At 37.2% G+C, this 22,018-nt stretch overlaps 1 protein-coding gene across 1 annotated transcript in view; it reads left to right on the top strand.

The window, feature by feature from the left end:
* SPMIP7 (sperm microtubule inner protein 7) overlaps positions 1-5,741 on the top strand; it is a 77,212-nt gene extending 71,471 nt beyond the window's left edge. Inside the window, exon 9 of the mRNA XM_020981329.1 lies at positions 5,538-5,741. Within this exon, the coding sequence (XP_020836988.1) occupies positions 5,538-5,679 (142 nt within the window). The 3' untranslated portion in view covers positions 5,680-5,741. The remainder of the gene's footprint in view (positions 1-5,537) is intronic.
* The last annotated feature ends 16,277 nt before the right edge of the window (positions 5,742-22,018 follow it).

Genomic DNA, 22,018 nt, shown 5'->3' with positions numbered 1-22,018 from the left:
TCCTTTAACTGCTATCCCCTCAACCTGTTGGCCTGTATAGGAACTCCTCTCCCTTTCACTGCCAATCTCCTAGAAAGATTTGTCTACTCTTCTTCATCTCTACTTCCTCACCACCTACACATTTACTTCTTATGCTGCCTTCTGACCCTACCACTCTACTAAAAGTGTTCTCTCCAAGGTTTCCAAAGAACTCTTAACTATTAAATCCTTGACTCCTCTTTAATTTGAGAATATTAATTAGGCTTTCCTCCTGCATATTTTCCTTACTCTTGGGTTTTGTAAACTACTCTTTTCTTACTTTTATGACCACTTCTTTTCATTTTTCTTCGATATTTCCTCATCTATCTCCCACCTCCCAAGCATGGTGTCTTCAAGAGTCTAGACTGAACCTTATTCTCATTTGACCCTCTCCCTTTGTGTTCACCAGCTTCATATGTTCAATTATCTGTTTCATGTAGATAATTCCCAAATCGATGTAACCTAAATCTATATCTATCTAGGAAGCTAGCTAGCTGTTGGTCTGTTTATCTTATCTCTGTCCTTAACTCTAGTCATCTACTGATAATTGATAGCAGGATATCTCCACCAGGAGTTCCCATTGACATCTCAAACTCAGTATGTCCAAAAGGAAATTATATTCTTTCCCTACCAAAATCACCTTTCCTCCAACTTCTGTTGAGGACACTACCATTCTTCAAGTCACGCAGGTTCATAACTTCAGAATTATCTTTGACTCACCTTTCTCCATCACCCCACACAATCAATTGCCAAGTCTTACTGATTCTACCACCATAACATTGCTTCCATTTCTCCCTTACCTCCACTCATATCATTACCATCCTTATTCAGGCCCTCATCTCTAATATGGACTGTTGTAATAATTCCTAATGTATTTACTTGTTTCCGTTCTCTCTTTGCCTGATACATCTTCCTTAAAGTTGCCAAAATAATCTCACTAAGCTAAAAATCTGCCTGTGGTTTGATCCCTTAATTAAAATCTTTCAGTGGCCCCCTATCATCTATAGGCAAAAGTATAAACTCAGAGATCCAGAATTTAAGGCCTTTCACAATCTGGCCCCAACTTCTCTTTCCAGCCTTATCTTACATTATTCTCCTTTATAGAACCTAAATTCCAGCTGAATTATTTCCCAAACTCTGTTTTCCACCCCCTGCCTTTGTACATTTGTACACCCATGCCTAAATATATTCCCTCTTCAGTTCCATTTCTTGGAAACCTTACCTTCCTTCAAGATTCAGCTTAGGTATTATCTTTTCAGTAGAACCTTCCTTTATTTCCTCCCATCCCAATTGTTACTGATATTTTTGCCTCTTCAAATTGTCTTCTATTTACTTATCTGTGTCTATATCATATCCTAAGACAAGAATTTTTTTTTTAATTCCCTGTACTCAATACATCGACTAGAAGGCATTTAATAATAATTTGTTGGGTGTAATTGAACCCTAAGAGATGAATGATAAAAGTTACTATTGGATCCGACTATCCAAGCTGTCCACTCTCAGTTTTATAACTGTTAACATCCACTTCTTGATTTCTTACAGTAAGCTTGTTGAAAAACAGTGGTATTTTACAGAAATATGATACTTAATGAACTGTGAAAAAACAGTTTAACGGAGAAAATCATCCTGCTTACACTGGGTTAGAATTCTCTAATCAAGAAGCAGTGTATTGAATTTAAGCAGTCTCAACTTTTCTGTGATGCAGGAGATAGTTAACTTTGACCTTTGACCTTCAAGAGTCAATTTCACCTGCCCTTTACCATATAGCTAACCTTTATTTCTTTTTACAAGGCCATTCAGTGGTTTTTGTCTTCAGGTTTTTGTTCATTTTCTGAAAAAGTTATCTCTAACTAAGGATTAAGCCCACAAGAACCTAAAGCACTGATTTTCTCCTGTCTATTCAGCTTGATCCATTTTTACTCTTATTGCTGTGTCTACTATGTGCTAGGCACTTGCTAGGCTCTGCAGTATAAAGGCAAAAATGAAAATAGTCCCTACTCTCAAGAAACTTATAGTCTTCTGGGGGTGGGAGAGCACATACGCACAAATAAGTAAATGCAAAGTAATATGGGATCCCGAATAATTGGAGGAATCAGGAAAGACTTTGTGTAAGAGGCAGCACTCGTACTGAGCCTTTAAAGAATGCTGTGTAATCCAACCTATCTTATCAGACTTTTTCTAGAATGCCCACAGTACATACAATGAATGAATGAAGCACTTATTAAGATTTTACAGTTTACAAAGCACTATGCTAAACACTGGGAGGCTTAAGTGAGACAAGGAGCTTCACTCAATTCTTCTCTCTCTCTCTCTCTCTCTCTCTCTCTCTCTCTCTCTCTCTCTCACTCACTCTCTCGCCATCTATATCTAATAAGTGCTACCTCCTCAACATTTCTCAGATCTGTCTTCTTTGGTCCACTCACATGACCATTATCCTACTCTGGACTGCCATCCAGACTATCAAGGAGCTCACATTTTAATGGAGGAGAAAACTGGAAAGTTAGAAAAGTTTCAGCTGCAAGTCAGATGGAAAGATCCCATGGGCCTTAAGGGGCAGTAAAAAAGTAGATGTGAATGCCTCTTCTTTAAGGTTATTTCCATTGAGAAAACCATATCAGTTTCAGCTATTGTACCACTTGACAATGCCAAGGATTTTGGTGGGAAGAACTAAATTAGATTTCTTGTTATCACTCCCAAACTCCCTTCCATGTCTCATCTCTATGCCTTAGAACAGGTTGACCTCTGGGCCCATAGTTTCCTTCAAATCTTGACTCAACTACCACAGATGCCCCCTCAACTACCTTGTGTTTATTTTGTATAGAATTTGTATTTACTTATATATATGCATGTTGTCTACGCCAATAGAATATAAGTTCCCTGGGGACATAGGATGTTTTCTTCTTATTACTATATCCCCAATGCCGAGCACAGTTTCTGGCATGTAGTGGTTAATTAGTAAATGTTTGTTAAGCAATTAAACAGGTGGAGGTGAGTGGAGAGAGCAGTCAAAGCATGGAATACAGAAGCATGGAGGCAAGATATGCAATATCAAATAGAGTGTACAAGGGGAGAAATGTACATATAATCAGCCTAGAAAGATCAGTTGTAGATAGACAGAAATAGCCATTAAATACTAATTAGAAGATTTTTTATTTTATCCTGAAGACACTAGGGAGACACCAAGGCTTTTAGATCAGGGAAGTGACATGGTTAGTTCTGTGCCTTACTAATATCCTTAGTAATTGGATGTGAAGGATGAAGGAAAGGAGGGGTGTGAATTCTGGGAAGCCAACTAAAAGGCTCTTGTCATTACAAGATCTAGATAATCTAGAATATCTACAATAATCTAGACAGGAGTTGGGTAATGGTCAGACTAGGGTAATGGTCATGTGAGTGGAACAAAGCAGACAGATCTAAGAAATGTTGAGGAGGTAGCACTTATTCGATATAGGAGGCCTGTGAGAGGGAAGAGTTGAGGATGACTCCAAGGTTTCAAACACAAGTAGCTGTATGATAGTCCCCTTGGCAAAAACAGAGATGTAGGGAAGATCACTGGGTTTAGGGTAAAAGATGAGTTCTGTTTTGGACAAGTAGAGTTTGAGAAAGATAGACAGACAGACAGGTAGATAGATGGATAGATTGATAGACAGATAGATAGATAGATAGATAGATAGATAGATAGATAGATAGATAGATAGATAGACAGAAAGACAGATTGACTGAGCATCTATTAAGTGCTACTATATGCCAGGCCCTGTGCGAAGTGTTGTGGATACAAAACACAAGCAAAAAGACAGTCCCAGCCTCAAAGAAGCTTACATTTTATGGGGAGAGACAATACATAAAGGGAAGGTAGAAGAGAATGGGCATGTTATGGGACGTAGTGATAGTGCAAGAGACGTCACATTTGTGATAGAAAAACTCAGAAGAGAGATGGTGCTGGATATGTAGATTTCAGAGTCATCTGTAATGATTGTTAGTTGACCCCATTGTTGGTGAGGTCACCTAGAGAGAATGCAAAGAGAGAGAGAGAGAGAGAGAGAGAGAGAGAGAAGGAGAGGGCCAAAGACAAAAGGAGCTTTCCAAGTAATTAGGGATTTTCAGTTAAGTGTTTGTATATGGAAGTCATGCTACAAGGAGTCAAGTATTCCTTACCAGATGGCCTTGGTTTCTTTAGTAAAAGAGAAGGCATTTTTGCTGAGAACAAGGGAGATAGGGATGAGATTGGAGTCTTTGAACAGTCATTGTGAGGAAAGTACCTCAGTATTTTGAGGAACTGTGATTTGGTCTGAGCAAGCATCCCTTTCACCAAGGTCTCCTGTAATGCCACCACAATTTAATAGACAGCTATGAAATTTCTGTGGCCCAAAAGTTCCTTACCCTACAGTCAGCATACAGAGTTTCTCTGATCTTAGGTAGCCTGTCTCTTTTATAACAAACCAATTACTTCTCACTGCGTTCATATTCAAAGCAAAGTCTTTCTGGCTTGGTATGACCCACCAGGGATTGCATTCCTTTGGCACAGAGTTTGAGAACTCAGGGTATTGTAACCATCTTGTTAAGGAACCACTGCTTGGAGAATAAGAAAAGCAATTGGCAGATTAATAAAAGATGCATCAGAAACAAAGGACCTGGGCTCAAATCCTGGCTCTAATCCTTAATCCCTATGTGACTTTGAACAAATCATTTCTCTTCTCTGGGCCTCAGTTTCCTTATCTATAAAATAAGGGGGCTGCGTATGATCACTTCTAAGATCCCTACCCACTCAGAATTTATAAACCTACAGTCTCCCAAAGCTGAACTATAAAAAGACTATTGTGTAGTCTCTGTAACGAATTGCTAATATTTCGGGAAGAAAAAAAGGCAATGACTAAACCAAAGAAAATACACTTAAAGGAGAAGAGGTTGCTACAGGCAAAGTTCTGTTTAAATGAGACCATGCATTTTGTTTACGTTCTTCAGGACTGGGAAAGAAAAGGCTTAGCCCCTTTAAGAATCAAGAATCTATGGCCAGAACTTCTATTATTTGTCATCTTGGTCAGTTAGAAGTAGCAGGGGCATTTTTAGAAGGTAAGTCTTAATGGAAAACAAGTCTGAAAAGCCTGACCATTACTGATTAAACAGATGGAAAAAGACATATATTTCATGTATCAGAGTGGAAAGTTCTATAAGGCAGTTAACAGTCGTGTCTGTTTTGTGTCTGTCCTTATATCTAAAAATAGAATGGGCTGCCCCATGACATAGTGAGCTCTCCATCACTGAAAGTCTTTGAATAAGAGGCTGGATGGCGACTTGTTAGGGATGTTCTACGAAGATCTATGATTTGTGTGCACAGGTTGGGATAGGTGACCGAGCGCAAGCTAGAAGTACTCACATCTCCTGACTCTCTGTCCAATGTGCTCCCCATTGCATCACCCAGCTCCTCAAATATATATGAGCATCTATGAGTGTATAATAGCTTCAAGACATAAGGATTTGTGGTTTCATATTTGTTAATGCTCTTTTTTTTCTAATTACAGAACCTTATGGGAAAGTAAGGAGGTGCCTAATTATCGTCACATGGGACCTTTATCAAAAATGGTTACTCTGGTGGACCCATACAACTCTTTCAATGGGATGGTAAAGCAAACGGTTAAGTCATTTAAGAATCCTGCTCTATAAGTGGTTAAATGCCTCAGTAAGTGTATGCTCTGTACCAATAAAAAGTTACAGAAAAAATTGCATATTATGCGTCTATAGGTTTATCAATTGTAGCACTTCATTTCAACTCAACAAACGTGTATTAAACATTCACTATTTACAGAACCAGGGAGGGGTTTGTTGCCTCTTTTTTAAATGAGTGGGTTTTTTCAAGGCTAAGCTCTTCTCATCTGTCCTGAATGGCTTAGACAGTCACCTGTCTGCCTGGAGTGAGGATCACACCAACTACTATGCAGTGTCTCACTAAATAGAAGTCTGTGGGCCTATAATCTCTTAAACAGAGGTTTCTAACCTTTGTTGTGTTATTTAGCTCTTTGACAATTTGGTTAAGCCTGCTGACTTCTCAAAATAATTTTTAAAAATTCATAATTAAAGAAAATTCCAAATTTCACTTAGAATTAATGAATATAAAGATTGATTTTTTTTTGCACCAAAGTTCACAGACCTCCTGAAATCTATCCATGGACTTCTTGCAGATTTATGAACCCTGGTTAAGAATCTTTGATCTAATCTGGAGAATAAAATTAAGGGGTGAGAGAGGATTATGCTAGGAGAAGGAGAAAGGGAGAAGTAGAATGGGGTAAATTATCTCACATAAAACAGACAAGAAATGGCTTTTACAATGTCGGGGAAATGGGAAAGGTAAGAGGGAACGAGTGAATCTTGTTCTCATTGGATTTGGCTTAAGGAGGGAATAACACACACATTCAATTGGGTATGGAAATCTATCTTACCCTACAGGAAAATAGGGGGGGAAGGGGACAATAGAGCAGGGGGATGATAGAGGGGAGGACAGATTGGGGGAGGGGATAATCAGAAGCAAACACTTCTAAGGAGGGACAGGGTGAAAAGAGAGAATAGAATAAATGGGGGGAAATATACTTAGTTTTCACACCATGACTTCTATGGAAGTGTTTTGCATGACCACATATGTGTAACCTTTATTAAGTTTCTTGCCTTCTCAATGAGGGGGGGGAGGGAGGAAGGGAGGAAATTTGGAGCCCAAAATTTTAAAAACAAATGTTAAAAAAAAGTGTTTTCACATGCAACTGGGAAATAAGATATACAGGAAATGAGGTATAGAAATCTATCCTGTATGAACAGACAGTTCTCAAATGAAGAAATTAAAGCCATCTATAGTCATATGAAAAAATGCTCTAAATCATTATTGATTAGAGAAATGCAAATTAAAACAACTCTGAGGTACCACATCACATCTATCAGATTGGCCAACATGACAAAACAAAAAAAATGATAAATGTTGGAGAAGGTGTGGGAAAATTGGAACCCTAATGCATTGTTGGTGGAATTGTGAAATGCTCCAACCATTTTGGAGAGCAATTTGGAACTATGCCCAAAGGGCTATAAAAATGTGCATACCCTTTGACCCAGCAATAGCACTTCTAGGGCTATACCCAGAAGAGATCATACAAATAGGAAAAGGACCCACATGTACAAAAATATTCATAGCAGCTCTTTTTGTGGTGGCAAAGAATTGGAAATTGAGAGGATGCCCATCAACTGGGGAATGGCTGAGCAAGTTGCGGTATATGAACGTAACGGAATACTATTGTACTATAAGAAATGATGAGCAGGCAGACTTCAGAAAAACCTGGAAAGACTTGTATGGTCTGATGCTGAGTGAAGTGAGCAGAATCAAGAGAACATTGTACATATCAACAGCCATGTTGTATGATGACTAATAATGATAAACTTAACACTTCCCAGCAATACAAGGATCTAAGACATCTCCAGGGGCCTCATAATGGAAAATGCTATCCACATCCAAAGAAAGAACTATGGAAGTTGAATTGCTATTTTTTTTTCTCTTCTGTTGAGTTTTGTTTCCTCGTTCTGATGGTTCCTCCTATTGGTTTTAATTTTTACTTACAACATCACTAATGTGAAAATATGTTTGATAGGAATGTAAATGTATAGTCTATATCAGATTTTGTGCCATCTTGGGGAGGGAAGTGGGGAGGAAGGGGGAGAAAAATTTTAAACTCAAAAGGATATGGAAGTGATTATTGATAAATGAAAATAAATTAATAAAATAAATAAATAATTTAATTTAATTTAAAGAAAAAAAGAAAGTGAAGGAGAAAATGTTAAAAATGCAAAAAAAAAAAAAAGAGAGAGAGAAAGAAATCTATCCTTCCCTACTGGAAAATGGAAGGGGATAAAGGGGGGGGGTGGATAGAAGAGAGGGCAGATTAGGGGAAGGGGTATTCAGAATGCATGCCATCTTGAGGTGGGGGAGGGACTAGATGGGGAGAAAATTTGGAACTCAAAATCTTGGGAAGTGAATGTTGAAAGCTAAAAATAAATAAATTACTTTAAAAAAAAGAATCTTTGATCTAAAAGGATATAATGTAGAAAGAAGGAATATAGAACAATGGAATATTAAAGCATTTAAAAACATTATTCTTGGAAGGGATCCCTGGGCTTCCCCAAACTACTAAAGGAGTCCATGACACACACAGACACACACAAATAAGAAACGTTACTCTAAATATTGGCTTAGTACATGCAGGACACCAGAAGGTAATTTAATCTCTTTGAGCCTCAGTCTCTTCATCTGTAAAATGAGGTGATTAGACCAGATTATCTCTAAGTTTCTATCCAACTTAAATGTTCTTTGAATCAGGTATTCATAAATAGACAGGGCTTGGAGGGATCTCAGATAAACGTGTTTGTTTTATGGATGAGAAGGTTGAAGCCTATGAATGCAAAATGATTTGCGCAAGGTCACACACAGCCAGATTCCTGGATACCAGCCTAGTGCCCATACCACTTACTATTCTAAACTACCATTTCTCCTTTCTTCATAAGTCAGAATTCCGTAAATTAAGGAAAGCAGAGTAGGTGGAGTGTTACAGTAAGAAGACCTGCTGTTTGCTAGTTGGATGATGCTAGAAAAGTCACTTAGCCTCTGCTTTAAAAACTCCATCATTTGTTGTTGGAGAAGATGTGGGAAACTTGGAATACTAATGCATTGTTGGTGGAATTATGAACTGATCCAACCATTCTAGAGAGCAATTTGGAATTATGCCCAAAGGGCTATAAAACTGTTCATACCCTTTGATCCAGCAATACCACTACTAGGTCTGTATCCCAAAGAGATCACAAAAAAGGGAAAAGAACCCACATGTACAAAAAATATAACAGCTCTTTTTGTTGCAGCAAAGAATTAGAATTGGAAGGGATTCCCATCAGTTGGAGAATGGCTGATTAAGTTGTAGTATATGAATGTAACGGAATACTATTTTTCTATAAGATAGGATGAGCAGATGGATTTCAGAAAAACCTGGAAAGACTTAAACATGAACTGATGCTGAATAAAGTGAGCAAAACCAAGAGAATATTAAACACAGTAACAGCAATATTATGCAACAATCAGCTTTAATAGACTTAGCTCTTCTCAGTAATGCAATGATCTAAGACTATTCCAAAAGGCACAAGATGGAAAATGCTAATCACATCCAGAGAAGGAAATATGGCTTCTGAATGCAAATCAAAGCATACTATTTTCCCTTTTTTCTTTCCATGGTTTTTCCCTTTTTTGCTGATTCTTCTTTCATAACATGATTAATGTGGAAATATGTTTAATATGACTGTACATATATAGCCTATATTAGATTGATTGCTGTCTTGGGGACGGAGGAGGGAAGGGAGGGAGGGAAAAAAATTGGAACATAAAATCTTATAAAAGTGAATGCTGAAAACTCTCTTTACATGTAATTGGAAAAAATAAAATACTACTAAGTGTATCTGTTTGGGGGAGGGAACTACATCATTTGCCTGTTACTTCCAAGATCAAATATAAACTCTTGTTTGGAATTTAAAGCCCTTCACAACCAGGCTCCACTCGACCTTTCCATCCTTATTGCACATTACTCCATTCCAACACACTGTGGTCCAATCAAACTGGTCTTCTTGCTGCTCCTCATACAGGTCAATCTATCTCTTGCCTTCATTCCTTTGTCCTCCATGCCTGGAATGTACTCCCTTGCCACCTCTGCCTCTCAGAATTCCTAGCTTCCTTCAAGGTTCAGATGAAATGCCATTGTCTACATAAGGACCTTTTCTGATGCCACCAGCCACTACTTCCTTCACCTCCAAATTACTTTGTCTATTTTGTATATTACTCCTGTATATATGTGTTGTCTCCCTTGGCGAGACTGTAAGCTTTTTGAGGTCAGGGATTGTTTTTGCTTTTGTTTTTGTATCCCCAATGAATAGTCCATAGTAAGCATTTAATAGTTGCTTATTAAATGAATGATTGTCTCGGTTTCCCAAAATTGTAAAAGGCAGATAATGTTCTTTATAGCACATACTCCAGGTAATTGTCGAGAGGCTTGAATAATGCACATAAAGCACTTTGCAAGCTTTAAGTTGACATAGAAACCATACTATTATTGTTTATTCTGAGTAGCTGGAGCTAGTGAATAGGAAAAGTAGATTTGACCAGCTCATTCCCAAGGAATTATGTAATACTATATTATAATTTTTATGCTTCAAAATAAGAAGGGCCAAGATGAATAAAATAAGTACATTACACATGTGAAAATACACATACACAGAGACAAGCCTCTACTTCAATAAGGGAATGCCCAAATATGCTTCTAAGTTTGATTTTTTGCCTGGCTCCAAAGCATTCCAACCATAGTTAACACAGACGAGGGCAAAAATTACATCTAGAGAACAGTGTGTGAGTTTGCATCATTTTATTAACAAAAAAAAAGTTCACTTAAATGCAAAAATATTTTCATCACTCACTGTAAGATGTGCACATGCACAAATGACAATTTATACTTAGAAATGTTCAGAAAACAAAATTTAATTGTACTAAACATCATTCTTCTTAGGAATTCTATCATTTTTAAAATGAGAACTATTCACTATTTGTTTTAAACAAATCTTGCCAATAGATTAATCTTGTTCTTTGCAAAATATAAACGTATTTTCTCGATATGGATTTTGATGCTGTTGTCATAGCAAATACTCATGCAACTTAGCAGAAAGGCCTTCAGGAGCAATACTGTTCCTTTTTTTGATACATTTGAACATCCCTTATTACTGGTGGTAAAGGCTAGGCTAACAATAACTGTTGTCAGAGCAACTCCTCTCTGTCTCCATACATTTAGACTGCTCACAAACCAATGACATTTCATGTTATTGAAAATTCAGATGAGATCTCTTCTTTTTTACCTATGGACTGTATCAGAAAACTATTTTCCTATGTAGAGTTCAGCTCTCAGAAACAATGATGCTTACCTGGAATTTAGTTTCCTAGGCAAAATTGGCATTGGTGTAGACATAGGCATTAAAGTAGTTAGTTTATAACAGTGAAACATTTTATAGTAGCTCAGATTTTGATACATTTACACATCCTTATTATTGTTGGTATAGAATATATTATTTTCATGTTTGTATAGAATATACTGTTTCTGAGTGCATTTATTGGAAATGAATTAACTCATTGCTTCAACTTAATGTTTCTGGTAATATGAGCAATTACTTAAAGTTTTATATACTTACATATTCAATTTATATTAATATATGTACATATAAAAGTTAGATGGCTCAGTGGAGAGAGTTCTGGGCTTCGAGTCAGGAAGACCTGAGTTTAAATTTGGCCTCAGGCACTTACTAGCTGTGTGACCCCAGGCAAGTCATTTAACCTCTGCTTGCCTAAGTCCACTGAAGAAGGAAATGGCAAACCAGTACAGAATCTTTGCCCAAAAACAAAACAAAACAAAACAAAAAACACAGACAATATTGGCATGCTATAGTCCATGGATTCACAAAGAGCTAGACACAACTGAAAAACCGAACAAAAACATGTATATATAAATGTGTACAAAATATATATATATATATATATATATACATATATATATACACACACACACATATACACATATATATGTGTATGTATATATATATATATATACACACGTACATACATACATACATACATACATACATACTTGTCAATCAGTTTGGTTGGAGAGTATTTGCACCCTGGGAGTTCCCTACAGCAATGAAATCACAAATTCATGTGTATATGTATACACACATATATGTTTATAGATAATATGTATAGTATATATCATACATGTCTGTAGATATGTATATATATAACATGTATAATATACATACAGGTATAAAGAACTCAAACACCATTTACTGTTAATTAGGCAGTGAAAATTGTCAAAAGCTGTCACATATTGAAAAATACATTGACATGAGGACATCAATAACAATGGATCCTCCATTTGAACTTTGCAAGTCCCATTTTTTTCTTATTCCCTCTAGAAAGTACTTCTCTCTCTTTACTTGTCAAACCAGGGTCAGATACATACATGTTAGAGTGGTAGGTATATGATTTTTTTTAAATTTTTGGTTGTTGTTTTTGAATACTTCTCGTCTGCCATCTAGTAAAGGTCACAGAAATATTAATGTACTTCCAAAGCAAGAGGACTAAAAAGCTCAGCTTTCAACATAAGTTAAAGTGTGCTTATGCAAACTGCAAAAAATCAGTGGCCTGTATCTTCTCAAGAATTATTAAATAATGAATATACCAATTGAAAAAAAAAAGCTCTGTTGAGTAAGTTACATACATAAACAATTGCAATGTAGGGATGATAAAAAAAAACAGTTGGACTATTAAAAAAAATAATTTCTGGTCAAAACATCTTGGAAGGCAGTTTTTTTGAAAATTATACAGAAAAGATGAATATATAGATACATATATGTTATATATGTATGTACAGTGTGCATTATGTATGTGTACACCTAGCCATGCAAATAAAATAGGGTATTGGGACTTAGGCTCTAACTATGGTTGTAGTCATTTCAGTCATGTCCAACTCTTCATGACCCCATCTGGGGTCGTCTTAGCAAAGATACTGCAGTGTTTTACCATTTCCTTCTCCAGCTCATTTTACAGATAAGGAAACTGAGGCAAACAGGGTTAAATGATTTGCCTAAGGTCACACAGCTAGTAAGTGTCCAAGGCTGTATCTGAATTCAGGTCTTCCTGAGTCTTAAACACAGCACCCTATCCACTGCTCCACCTAGCTGCCTCTAACTATAGATGCATCCAAAACAAGACAGGTATAAACACTGTTTACCCAGTTTGCCACAGTTCTTTCACAAGACTATATTCTATGGCAAACACCCGGTAACAACATTGAGGATGGTCTAAAGGGTCTGGAAGGAAGAAAAAGTTTCAGTCCTATTCTGGTTTGCCCATAATTAGGCAGACACAAACTTCTTCTCTGCAGACTGACATTATCTGAGATGAGAATATACAAAAATGTCTATTTACCACCAGCTATAGTATATTAATAGTGTGGAAGATGGCCCTAATTTCAAAAGGGTATAGAAAGATGGCAGTTAAAGCATTGGACAGAGAATATGTGAAAACACATATCTCTTGAAAAGAAACTCAGTTTATAATATGTGTGTGTGTGTGTGTATTTACATTCAAGCTTTAAATGTAAAATTTTCCTTATCTAAATGATGCAAGAGGTAGTACTCTCTATGTCACTGGGTTATTATAAGGAAAATACTGCATAATCCTTGAAGAGCTATATGAATGTGAGCAGTTATTATTTACTAGCTTTTCCTATGATATTTCAGTTGCCTCTATTTTTAATCACACAGAAATAGCAGATTGATTTAAATATTTTAAACCCTTTGAACAAATTAGCCCAACTTTTTGTAGCCTCATTTTAAGGAAAGACGTGAGTCCTTTCTTGCTTATTCTGAAACATTTGCTCATCCCAAACCAAAATAAAACAAAAAGTAGAGTGGGGATAGCAGCTAGGTGGCTCAGTGGAGAGAGTGCTGGTCTTGGAACCAGGAAGACCCAAGTTCAAATCCAGCCTCAGACATTTATCAACTGTGTGACCTTGGGCAAGTCACCTAACCTCTGTTTGCCTTAATCCACTGGAGAAGAAAATGGCAAACCATTTCAGTATCTTTGTCCCTCTCCCCCCTCAACAAAACAAAACAAAACAAAACAAAAAACCCTTGTACAGTAAGGTCCATGGGGTCACAAAGAGTCGTATATGACTGAATGACTAAACAACAATGAGAGTGTGGCTAATAGCAGGTAGGTTCACTGGTTTGTGGTATCATGTTTGCAAAGTACTTTGTAAATGTAAGGGGGAAAAATTATACAAAGTCAACTATTATATAAAGATTGATAAAGTTTTTCTATCACTGTTATAAAGATCCTACTATACTCCCCTTAAAGATGAAATCGCCAAAATAGTTTTTTTTAATTTATCTAAAATGCTGTTTTGTTTTTTTATTTGCTGATGGGTTACCTCAAAAATGCTTTTGGTGTCTTATCATAAACTGAACAAAAGTTCATATTTTTGTGTGATCAAAGAAATATATAAACGAAAAAGATGGGCCAAAATGAAAACCAATTGACAGCCTCCATGTTTCACTGGTAGCCTCACAATATTAAGAGAACAGGAGGAATGCCTCAGCACATCAGTGGAACCCTCATGGCAAACTTATGGGAGGATATGAACATAAGTCACCCAGAATGAGAGGCATGGAGGGTCTGAGATCCATGTCACTAGAGGGAATACTCACATTAATGAGTTCGAAGACTCACTGGAGTACTGAATATTGGAGAGATTCATCTAGATTGCACTAAGATAATCTAGTAGTGATAATTCAACCTAAGTGCTATTGATGCCTAATTAAAATTAAAACAAAATTAGAAATCAAGATTGTCAAATCTACCTGGAGAGACCACATGCTGTAACAGAAAGCACACTATATGTGGACCTAGAAGAGACATGGGCTTGCATGTGGGCTCTAAGATTTACTAAATATGTTGATAATTTTGAAATGTAGAACTTGGAAATGTACATTTTCAGGACATTTTGGGATTTAGGCTGTGTGGCGTTATGGTTAGAGGGCCAGTTTTGGAGTTGTGAAGGCCTGGGTTGCCTCTGACACATATTTCCCATGTGTAACCATAGATAGGCAAGTCAAAGTTTAAACTCTCAGTGCCTCCAGGCAACTAAGATTTATCAGACTAACATGATATTTATCAGCTGAAGGAGGTACTCACAGAGAGTTTCCTCTGTTGAAGTCATAGTATATCAAAAGAAAAGGGCTTGGGGTAGAGAGGAGTGCTACAGGAACAAGAAACTTTTCCTGGTATTGTGACTTAAAATTCATGTCCAGCAATGACATAGTTAAATTTGCAGTGCCAGAGAAATCAACATTTTTCTGGGAGCAGAAGTGAGGAGACCACATTCAGGGAATAGAGCCTGGTGGCCTAAAGAGGAAGTTCTGATGTGTGCATGTATATGTGGTCAGGATAGGGGGGAGGTGCATGGCATAGAGTGAGGGGCAGGAAAAGAAGTCTCTGAAAAAAAAATATCCTGAATCCCCACATTCTATTTTATTTTATCTATATATGCACACACACTCATCCATAATGTAAATGACTCAAGAATCTGTAAGTTTAGTACAGCCCTGCTAACCTGGCTTCAAAATGCCAAGTCTAGGCTTGTCCTTTCTGTAATCCCAACAATAGCCCATCATTCCCAGCCTACACCCTTAAAACCCTGCCCTATTTGTTTTTATATTGCATGCAATCCTACTTCCTGTTTTCTTTGCTTAAAAAAAACCATAGAAGAGCTTAAAAAGCAAGAATTTCAAAAGGGTCTTTTACTTGAGTAATTCCCTGGGAGAAGTGATAAGATTGGGATTGAATACTGCTCCATTTTTAAATTATTCTGTTACCTGACATGAGTTTGAGTGCTGGCTTAGTCACTTGCTACAAATCACTGAGTCCCATCAAACTCTGAATCTATGACCCTGAAATGATTCTAAGAATTGCATTTATTTCTCTGGATTCCAGGTTGCCCAGTATCATCCTTGTCCTTTCCTTTCTTCTTTACCCCTTACATGACAAGTGCCACGCTTTCTACATACAGAATATCTTTCTCACCCTTTTCCTCCTTTCTATGCTCACTGGCATTTCCTCATCACCTCTTACCTGCAATGTGGTAATCATTCCCTAAAGGTATCCCAGTCTTCAGCGTATCACTTCTCTAATTCATTCTTCACACTGCTACTAAAGTAATCTTTCTACTCAAATGAGATATTTGTAAAGTACTCAGCCTAGTGCTTGACATACACTAGTTGGTGCTTAGTAATTTCTTGTTCCCTTTCCCTTGATCACATCTGAACAGTTTACTCCTCTAATTAAAAACCTCCAGTGGCTGCCCATTGCCAACCAAATAAAATATCAGTTCTTTAACATTACCACAAACTCCCCAATCTAATTTCAATCTACCTTTCCAAACTTATTTCAAGGCCCTCTTCTTTGGGCACTCCATGCTGCACCCAAATTGGACTGCTATTCCCCTGACTTATCCTACCTTATTTCAGCTTTGTACCTTTGAAACAAACCTTGAATGATAATCCCCATTTATCTTCACCTGTTGTTGACATTCTATCCCCTTTCTCAGTCCAGTTCAGAGGCTGCTTCTTCCATGAAGTCTTTGTTAATTCTCCCAGCTGGAATGTATCCATTGAGACCTCCCCACACACACAGACACAGACACAACACACACACACACACACACACACACACACACACACACACACACACACACACACACATAATTTGTAAGGCCTCTTTGACCTTTCCTAGGCACTCAGAATTTTTGTAACATGTTGGTATTAATACACAAAGATCTATGATTTTGTTGGTGTGGGAATTCCTTCCACAAACTCAGAATTGTACTATCAATAATTCAGAAGGTAAGTCATGGAGAGCTGTCTGAGGCTCCAACAGGTTGAGTGACATTGTCATGGTAGCACAGATAGTAAGTGACAGAGGTGAGATCTGAGCCCAGGTCTTCCTGATTCCAAGGCCAACACTTTATCCACTTCTCTTGGTTGATTGGTTATTGTCTTTCATTGACCAAGAGGACAAAAATGACATCATTATGTTGGAGTCAAGTTACAGTGTGTCAGACTGTGGCTGATCACACTAATATGGTCTTGGAAGGATCTACTGTAGCTTTTTCTCCATGTATGTAGAAATGCACACACAGACATATATACTACCCTCTATTAAATGGTAAATTCCTTAAAGGCAAGAACTGTGTCTCATCCTTATTGTTCTAGTATCCAATATAATTCCTTGCATTATTTTTTTTGTATTATACCTGAGATTTCATTTGTAATGGGAAGTCCCTATAAAGAAACTCCTTTTACAGATGCAGATCAGCAGGGTCACATAGCTAGTTTGCATCAGAAATGGAAATGGAACTCAGGTCTTCTTAACAGCAAAGCTGTCTCTCTAGCCACTGATCCACACAGCCTCAGATTTACACATAGCAGGTGATTAATACATGAAATGTTTGAATTGAGGTGAACTGAAAAAAAGCCAAGAACTTCCCCCCACAGGAAGGAGAAGGGGATTTTTCAGTAAGGACCCATGGGCAATCCCCAGTTCTTACCAAACCTGTCACAGGATCACCAGAGCACACATGATAGATAGCAAAGGTCTTCTTGCCCCTCCCAACTGAGGAAATGTAGCAGGGTGAAGGCAGTTGGATAAACGGAAGTTCTGGGTATTCTTTGTCCAGAAATTTCCTGTCAAATGTTTCACTTCATCTTTAGGAAAGGCTGAGGGGACCCTTGGGAATTTGGTCATCCAAGACTTAGACCTCACAATCAGGCAAACCTACATGTGGGACTTTTGTCTTATGTTTTTCTCCTAGAGGTATTCTAGTCCTGGTTAATTTCTCCTCTTAGGGGGAATGAACATTCTGGATAGGTCAATTCCTCATCTGAAAAGTGAGGTGGTTTACTTAGAGAATCTCTAAGGTTCCTTGCATCTTAAACATTTAAGGAAAATACAGCCATTTTTTTTACTTGCTCCTTAATGGACCAGCCTTCTAGAAACATCTTGGTTTTACTATTATATTTTTCCAGGTCTTCCAGATAAAATAAACATCCGTTTTTCATCTCTTAAAGGAAGCTAGGAGAAATAGTGGATAGAATATCAAAGTTAGAGTTACAAAAACCTGAGTTTGTCTCTTGCCTTAGATGACTGCTAGCTATGTGATCCTGGGCAAGTCACTGGGCATCTTATCCTCAGTTATCTTATTTGCAAAATTAGGGATGATAACATCTACCTCACAAGGTTGTTGTGAAAAGCACATCAGATAATATATTGAAAGTGCTTTGCAAATCTTAAAGTGATATATAATGTATATATGTATATATGTGTGTATACACATATGTGATTGATATATATACTATGTGACATATCATATAATATAATATATATTATATAAAGTGATATGTATATATACACGTGTGTGTGTGTGTGTATTAGCTATTACTATTCTTAGGGGACTAGTACTTTATCAAATCCAACAAAAATCAAGTTTCTTTTGTGTAGTTCCCATGGGTGTTATTATTGGACTAGGAGGCATTCCTTTGTGGCTTTACAAAGTCTCTCCATTGTAGGTAACATGATACCTATAGCCACTCACTTCAGTTCTGTGCCTCCAGGGCCCACTGGCATTTTTCAGTGCTTACTAGCCATATGTAGGATGGTCAGTAGAGTTAATGGTGGAATAGTCTTATATTAAAGTATGTATTAAAACATCAAGAAGTAGAGGAAATGCTCCATATTTCAAAGACTGTAGCTCCTCACCTCATCTTGATAGATTTTAAAATGCAGCTAGAAGGCTAGAGGCAAAAAGGATCCCATTCTTTTTTATACTTTACTTTATACTTCATGGATCTTTAACCCGTATTTAGAGAAGACTTTAGATTTTTAGGCCCAATAAGCACACTTGTAATTATATCAAACAGTTAAAAAAAAAGCGAGTTAATGATGTTCAACATAAGTAATCATGTTAAATAGTAAAATTTAATTTCTTAAAAACTTAAATCCTCATATCTTTTGGAATGCATTGTACTGTAGGATGTCTGAGTAAATTAAATTCTCTCCTGCACACTAAAGCATCAATTTCCTTATGGTAATTATCTGCTAGATTGGATCTGTCAGTAGCAGGGAAGCATGCCTGACATTATACCCTCTTTACAAAAAATGATTACAAAAAATTAAGACGAATGAGTAAAATTAAGGCTGCGGCTGGTAAGCCTCTATAAAGCTCTCATAGATCACTTTACATAAGATACCATTGTATTGGGTACTAAGCTTTTAATGACTAGTCGCATAATGAGGTGAAGTCCATTAGAGAGCAGCAGAGGTAACCGATCACAGAGATAAGGGCTAAAAATGATTTTCAGCCAACTAGAAGCAATTTATTATACACAAAAACACAGCTCTAACGGCAATGTCTGGAGAGCTGAGGAACTTTGGAAAGTTGTTGGCTTTCCTTCCTGGAAAGTTTAATAAGCGTGGCAGAAGCTGATTGTCTATAGCTTTTTTTCTCACCTTTCCCACTTCAACTAGCTTGGGCCTGGGGAAATGATGTTTGAAATATGTCTGACTGAACAAACATCAGAAGAAGGTTTCCTCTGTCCAGTAACCAAAACCTCTGGACAAGATTTCTTAAAGTCAGTTGGTAAAGGAAAGCTCTTAATTCCAAGCAAAAGACCTCTGTGAGATTCTCTCAGTTGAGGAGACGGCCAGTACTAGCTACATTGAATGAATTGAGGAGAACTAGCACTGACAAATATGTAGTTGGCTAAATGTAGCCCTCCACACAAAGGTATTCAATAAATATAATTTGATGATACACATGACTTCTATGCTAGCTTCATTAATTCAAGATTCAAGAAAAAAGAAACAGATCATGGAAATACAAGGGAAGTGACCAGATTTCTGTAAAGTGGTCTATCAATGGTTCTGTGCAATCATCAATGTAGGATACATACCATAATTCATTTAGATTCTCTCATTGTGCATAATTTTTTATCATGTTCTCTCCTAAGTCTTCTCTAGAGTGTCTACCCAACATGCTAATAAAAGCCTCTCTCTCCATCTTTGAACAGTAGGTGGTTTCTAATGCAGCGTTGGGCTGTCTTTCAACCTTCATTTATTACATGACCAATCTACTTTCTTTTCCAATCATGTAACTTGCAGATGATACCTTTCAGGCCACTTGATGTGCATAAGTAATTATTGGTGCTGCAGATTATATATGCCCAGTATTATCTTTTTGGTTCACCACTATTTTGATTGATAAGAGATCATAAGGTTCCATACATAAAACTGAGCCCCAGAAGTCCCCCTGAGGACTCTGCCTGTGGGATTGCTTACTACTTTTAACAAGTTCAGTATGGATGTTTAAGCTAATCAATTATGCAAATTACAGCCCAGTAACCCACTCATACAGCACCATCTATTGATATAAAAGAGATCTTTCTTTGGAGAAGTGAAGAATACATAGAAATATTGAAAAATAAAGTAAAATGGGCTTTAGGGGTCATTTTGCCCAATCCCTTCATTTTACAAATGAGAAAATGAGGCACATGGTTGGTTAAGTGATTTTCCCAAGGTCCAAGATAGGGAAAAGAATAGGGACTAGATCTGTGATTTCATTGGTATAGGGAACTCCCAGGTGAGAAAATTCCCTTTACTGATACAGATTGGCAACTTCTCTTCAATTTATAGTTTTCAAGAGTTGCATAGAAGACTGAGAGCCTTAGTCTCTTGCCCAGGGTCACCCACCCAGAGGTAAAACCTGAACCTAGATCTTCCCGATTTCAGGGCTAATTCTATATCTGATATGCTATACTATTTCTTCAAGATCATCCCCACAAAGAAATCAACTATTAACACTGATCCAACCAAAGTTTGATGAAATTATCATGCTTGCTAGTAATTACAACAAGAATGAAGGGGAAGGAGATATATTGTAGTGGAATAAGCACTGTGTTTAGCAGCAAATGATCCTATTTTAGCATTGGAAGGGAACTCAGAGACCATCCAGATACAGGATCACATATTTAGATCATGAAGGGACATTAGAGGGCAGCTAGGCTAACTCCTTAATATGACAGATGAAGAAATTGAGCCCCAAAGAGGTTGGGACTTGTCCAAGATCAGGCAAGTAGTAAGCATCAGAGGCAACAATCAAACCCGTCTTCTGCCGACAGTGCCAGCACTCTTACTGATATCTCTACCTCTACTCAAAAGGCCTTCGTTCAAATCCTAGCTTTGCTACAAGTATGATTTTGGATAAGTAACTTAACCTGTCTGATCTCAGACATTTACTAGCTGTGTGACCCTGGGCAAGTCACTTAATCCCAAAGAGAGAGACAGAGAAAAAAGAGGGAAAAAAGTAACTTAAACTGTCTGTATTTCATTTTCCACATCTCAAAAAAATAAGTTAGGCCAAATGATCTCTTAAGGGTCTTCCAGTTCTACATCTGGTATGATTTATGAGTTTTCTATCATTTACCAATTGGGCAAGAAGGCCAGGACTGCTCTGGTCACTTCTCCTGAAAATCATAACCAATTAATAGGCTCTTATTAAGGGTTGCTGAGTACATTGGGTCTTTTTTTTAAATGTATTTACATACTTATATCAAACCATTTGTGGCTAACACAATTATATGCTTTTCACTGAGATCTTGATTTGCTAATTAGCTGGAAAAAAGTTTTGATTAGGGTGACTGCTTCCCCAAATTATTAATTGTCTTGAAAGAAGCATTATCGGCTGGAAAAGACCAAAGTTGATAAAGGAAAGTTAAAAAACTTTGAAATTCAGAGAATTGAATTAGGGCATTCGGGTATAATAAGCCGGTCCCTATCCTGTTAATTTATGGGAAGATTTCATTAGACCTATACACACTGAAATTTTGCCCCAAAGGTCATAAAGAAAAACATATTCTGAGGCAGGTCATTAAATAAATAGCCGACAGTTATATAACACTCTGTAGTTTGCAAAACACTTTACATACATTCTTTCATTTAATCCTTACAACTACCCTGGGAGACAAGTGCTAATTACTATCATCTCTATTTTATAGATAAAGAAACCAAGGGTCAGAGCGGTTGTTACCTAACCAGGTCACAGTTTCTCAAGAAGGATTCAAATCCATGTCTTTCTGTTTCCAAGTACAATGATTGACATCTAGTAAAGATCTAATAAGCCCTCTCTTCTTCTCTTCTTTGCTTCTTTCCTTCCTCCTTCCTTCTCTTCCTCTCTCCTTTCCTTCCAAGGCTAGAACTCTCACCACTACATTCTGCTCTCTCTTTGAATCCTGTATCCTGTATCAGCTCCTTCTATGGAAAATGAGTAGGTAATCCCCA

This window comes from Phascolarctos cinereus, unplaced genomic scaffold (genome assembly GCF_003287225.1).
Source record: "Phascolarctos cinereus isolate Bilbo 61053 unplaced genomic scaffold, phaCin_HiC Scaffold_4;HRSCAF=312, whole genome shotgun sequence".
NCBI lineage: Eukaryota > Metazoa > Chordata > Mammalia > Diprotodontia > Phascolarctidae > Phascolarctos > Phascolarctos cinereus.
Note: the sequence above shows the minus strand (reverse complement) of the source record. Positions and strands in the feature narration are given on the sequence as shown.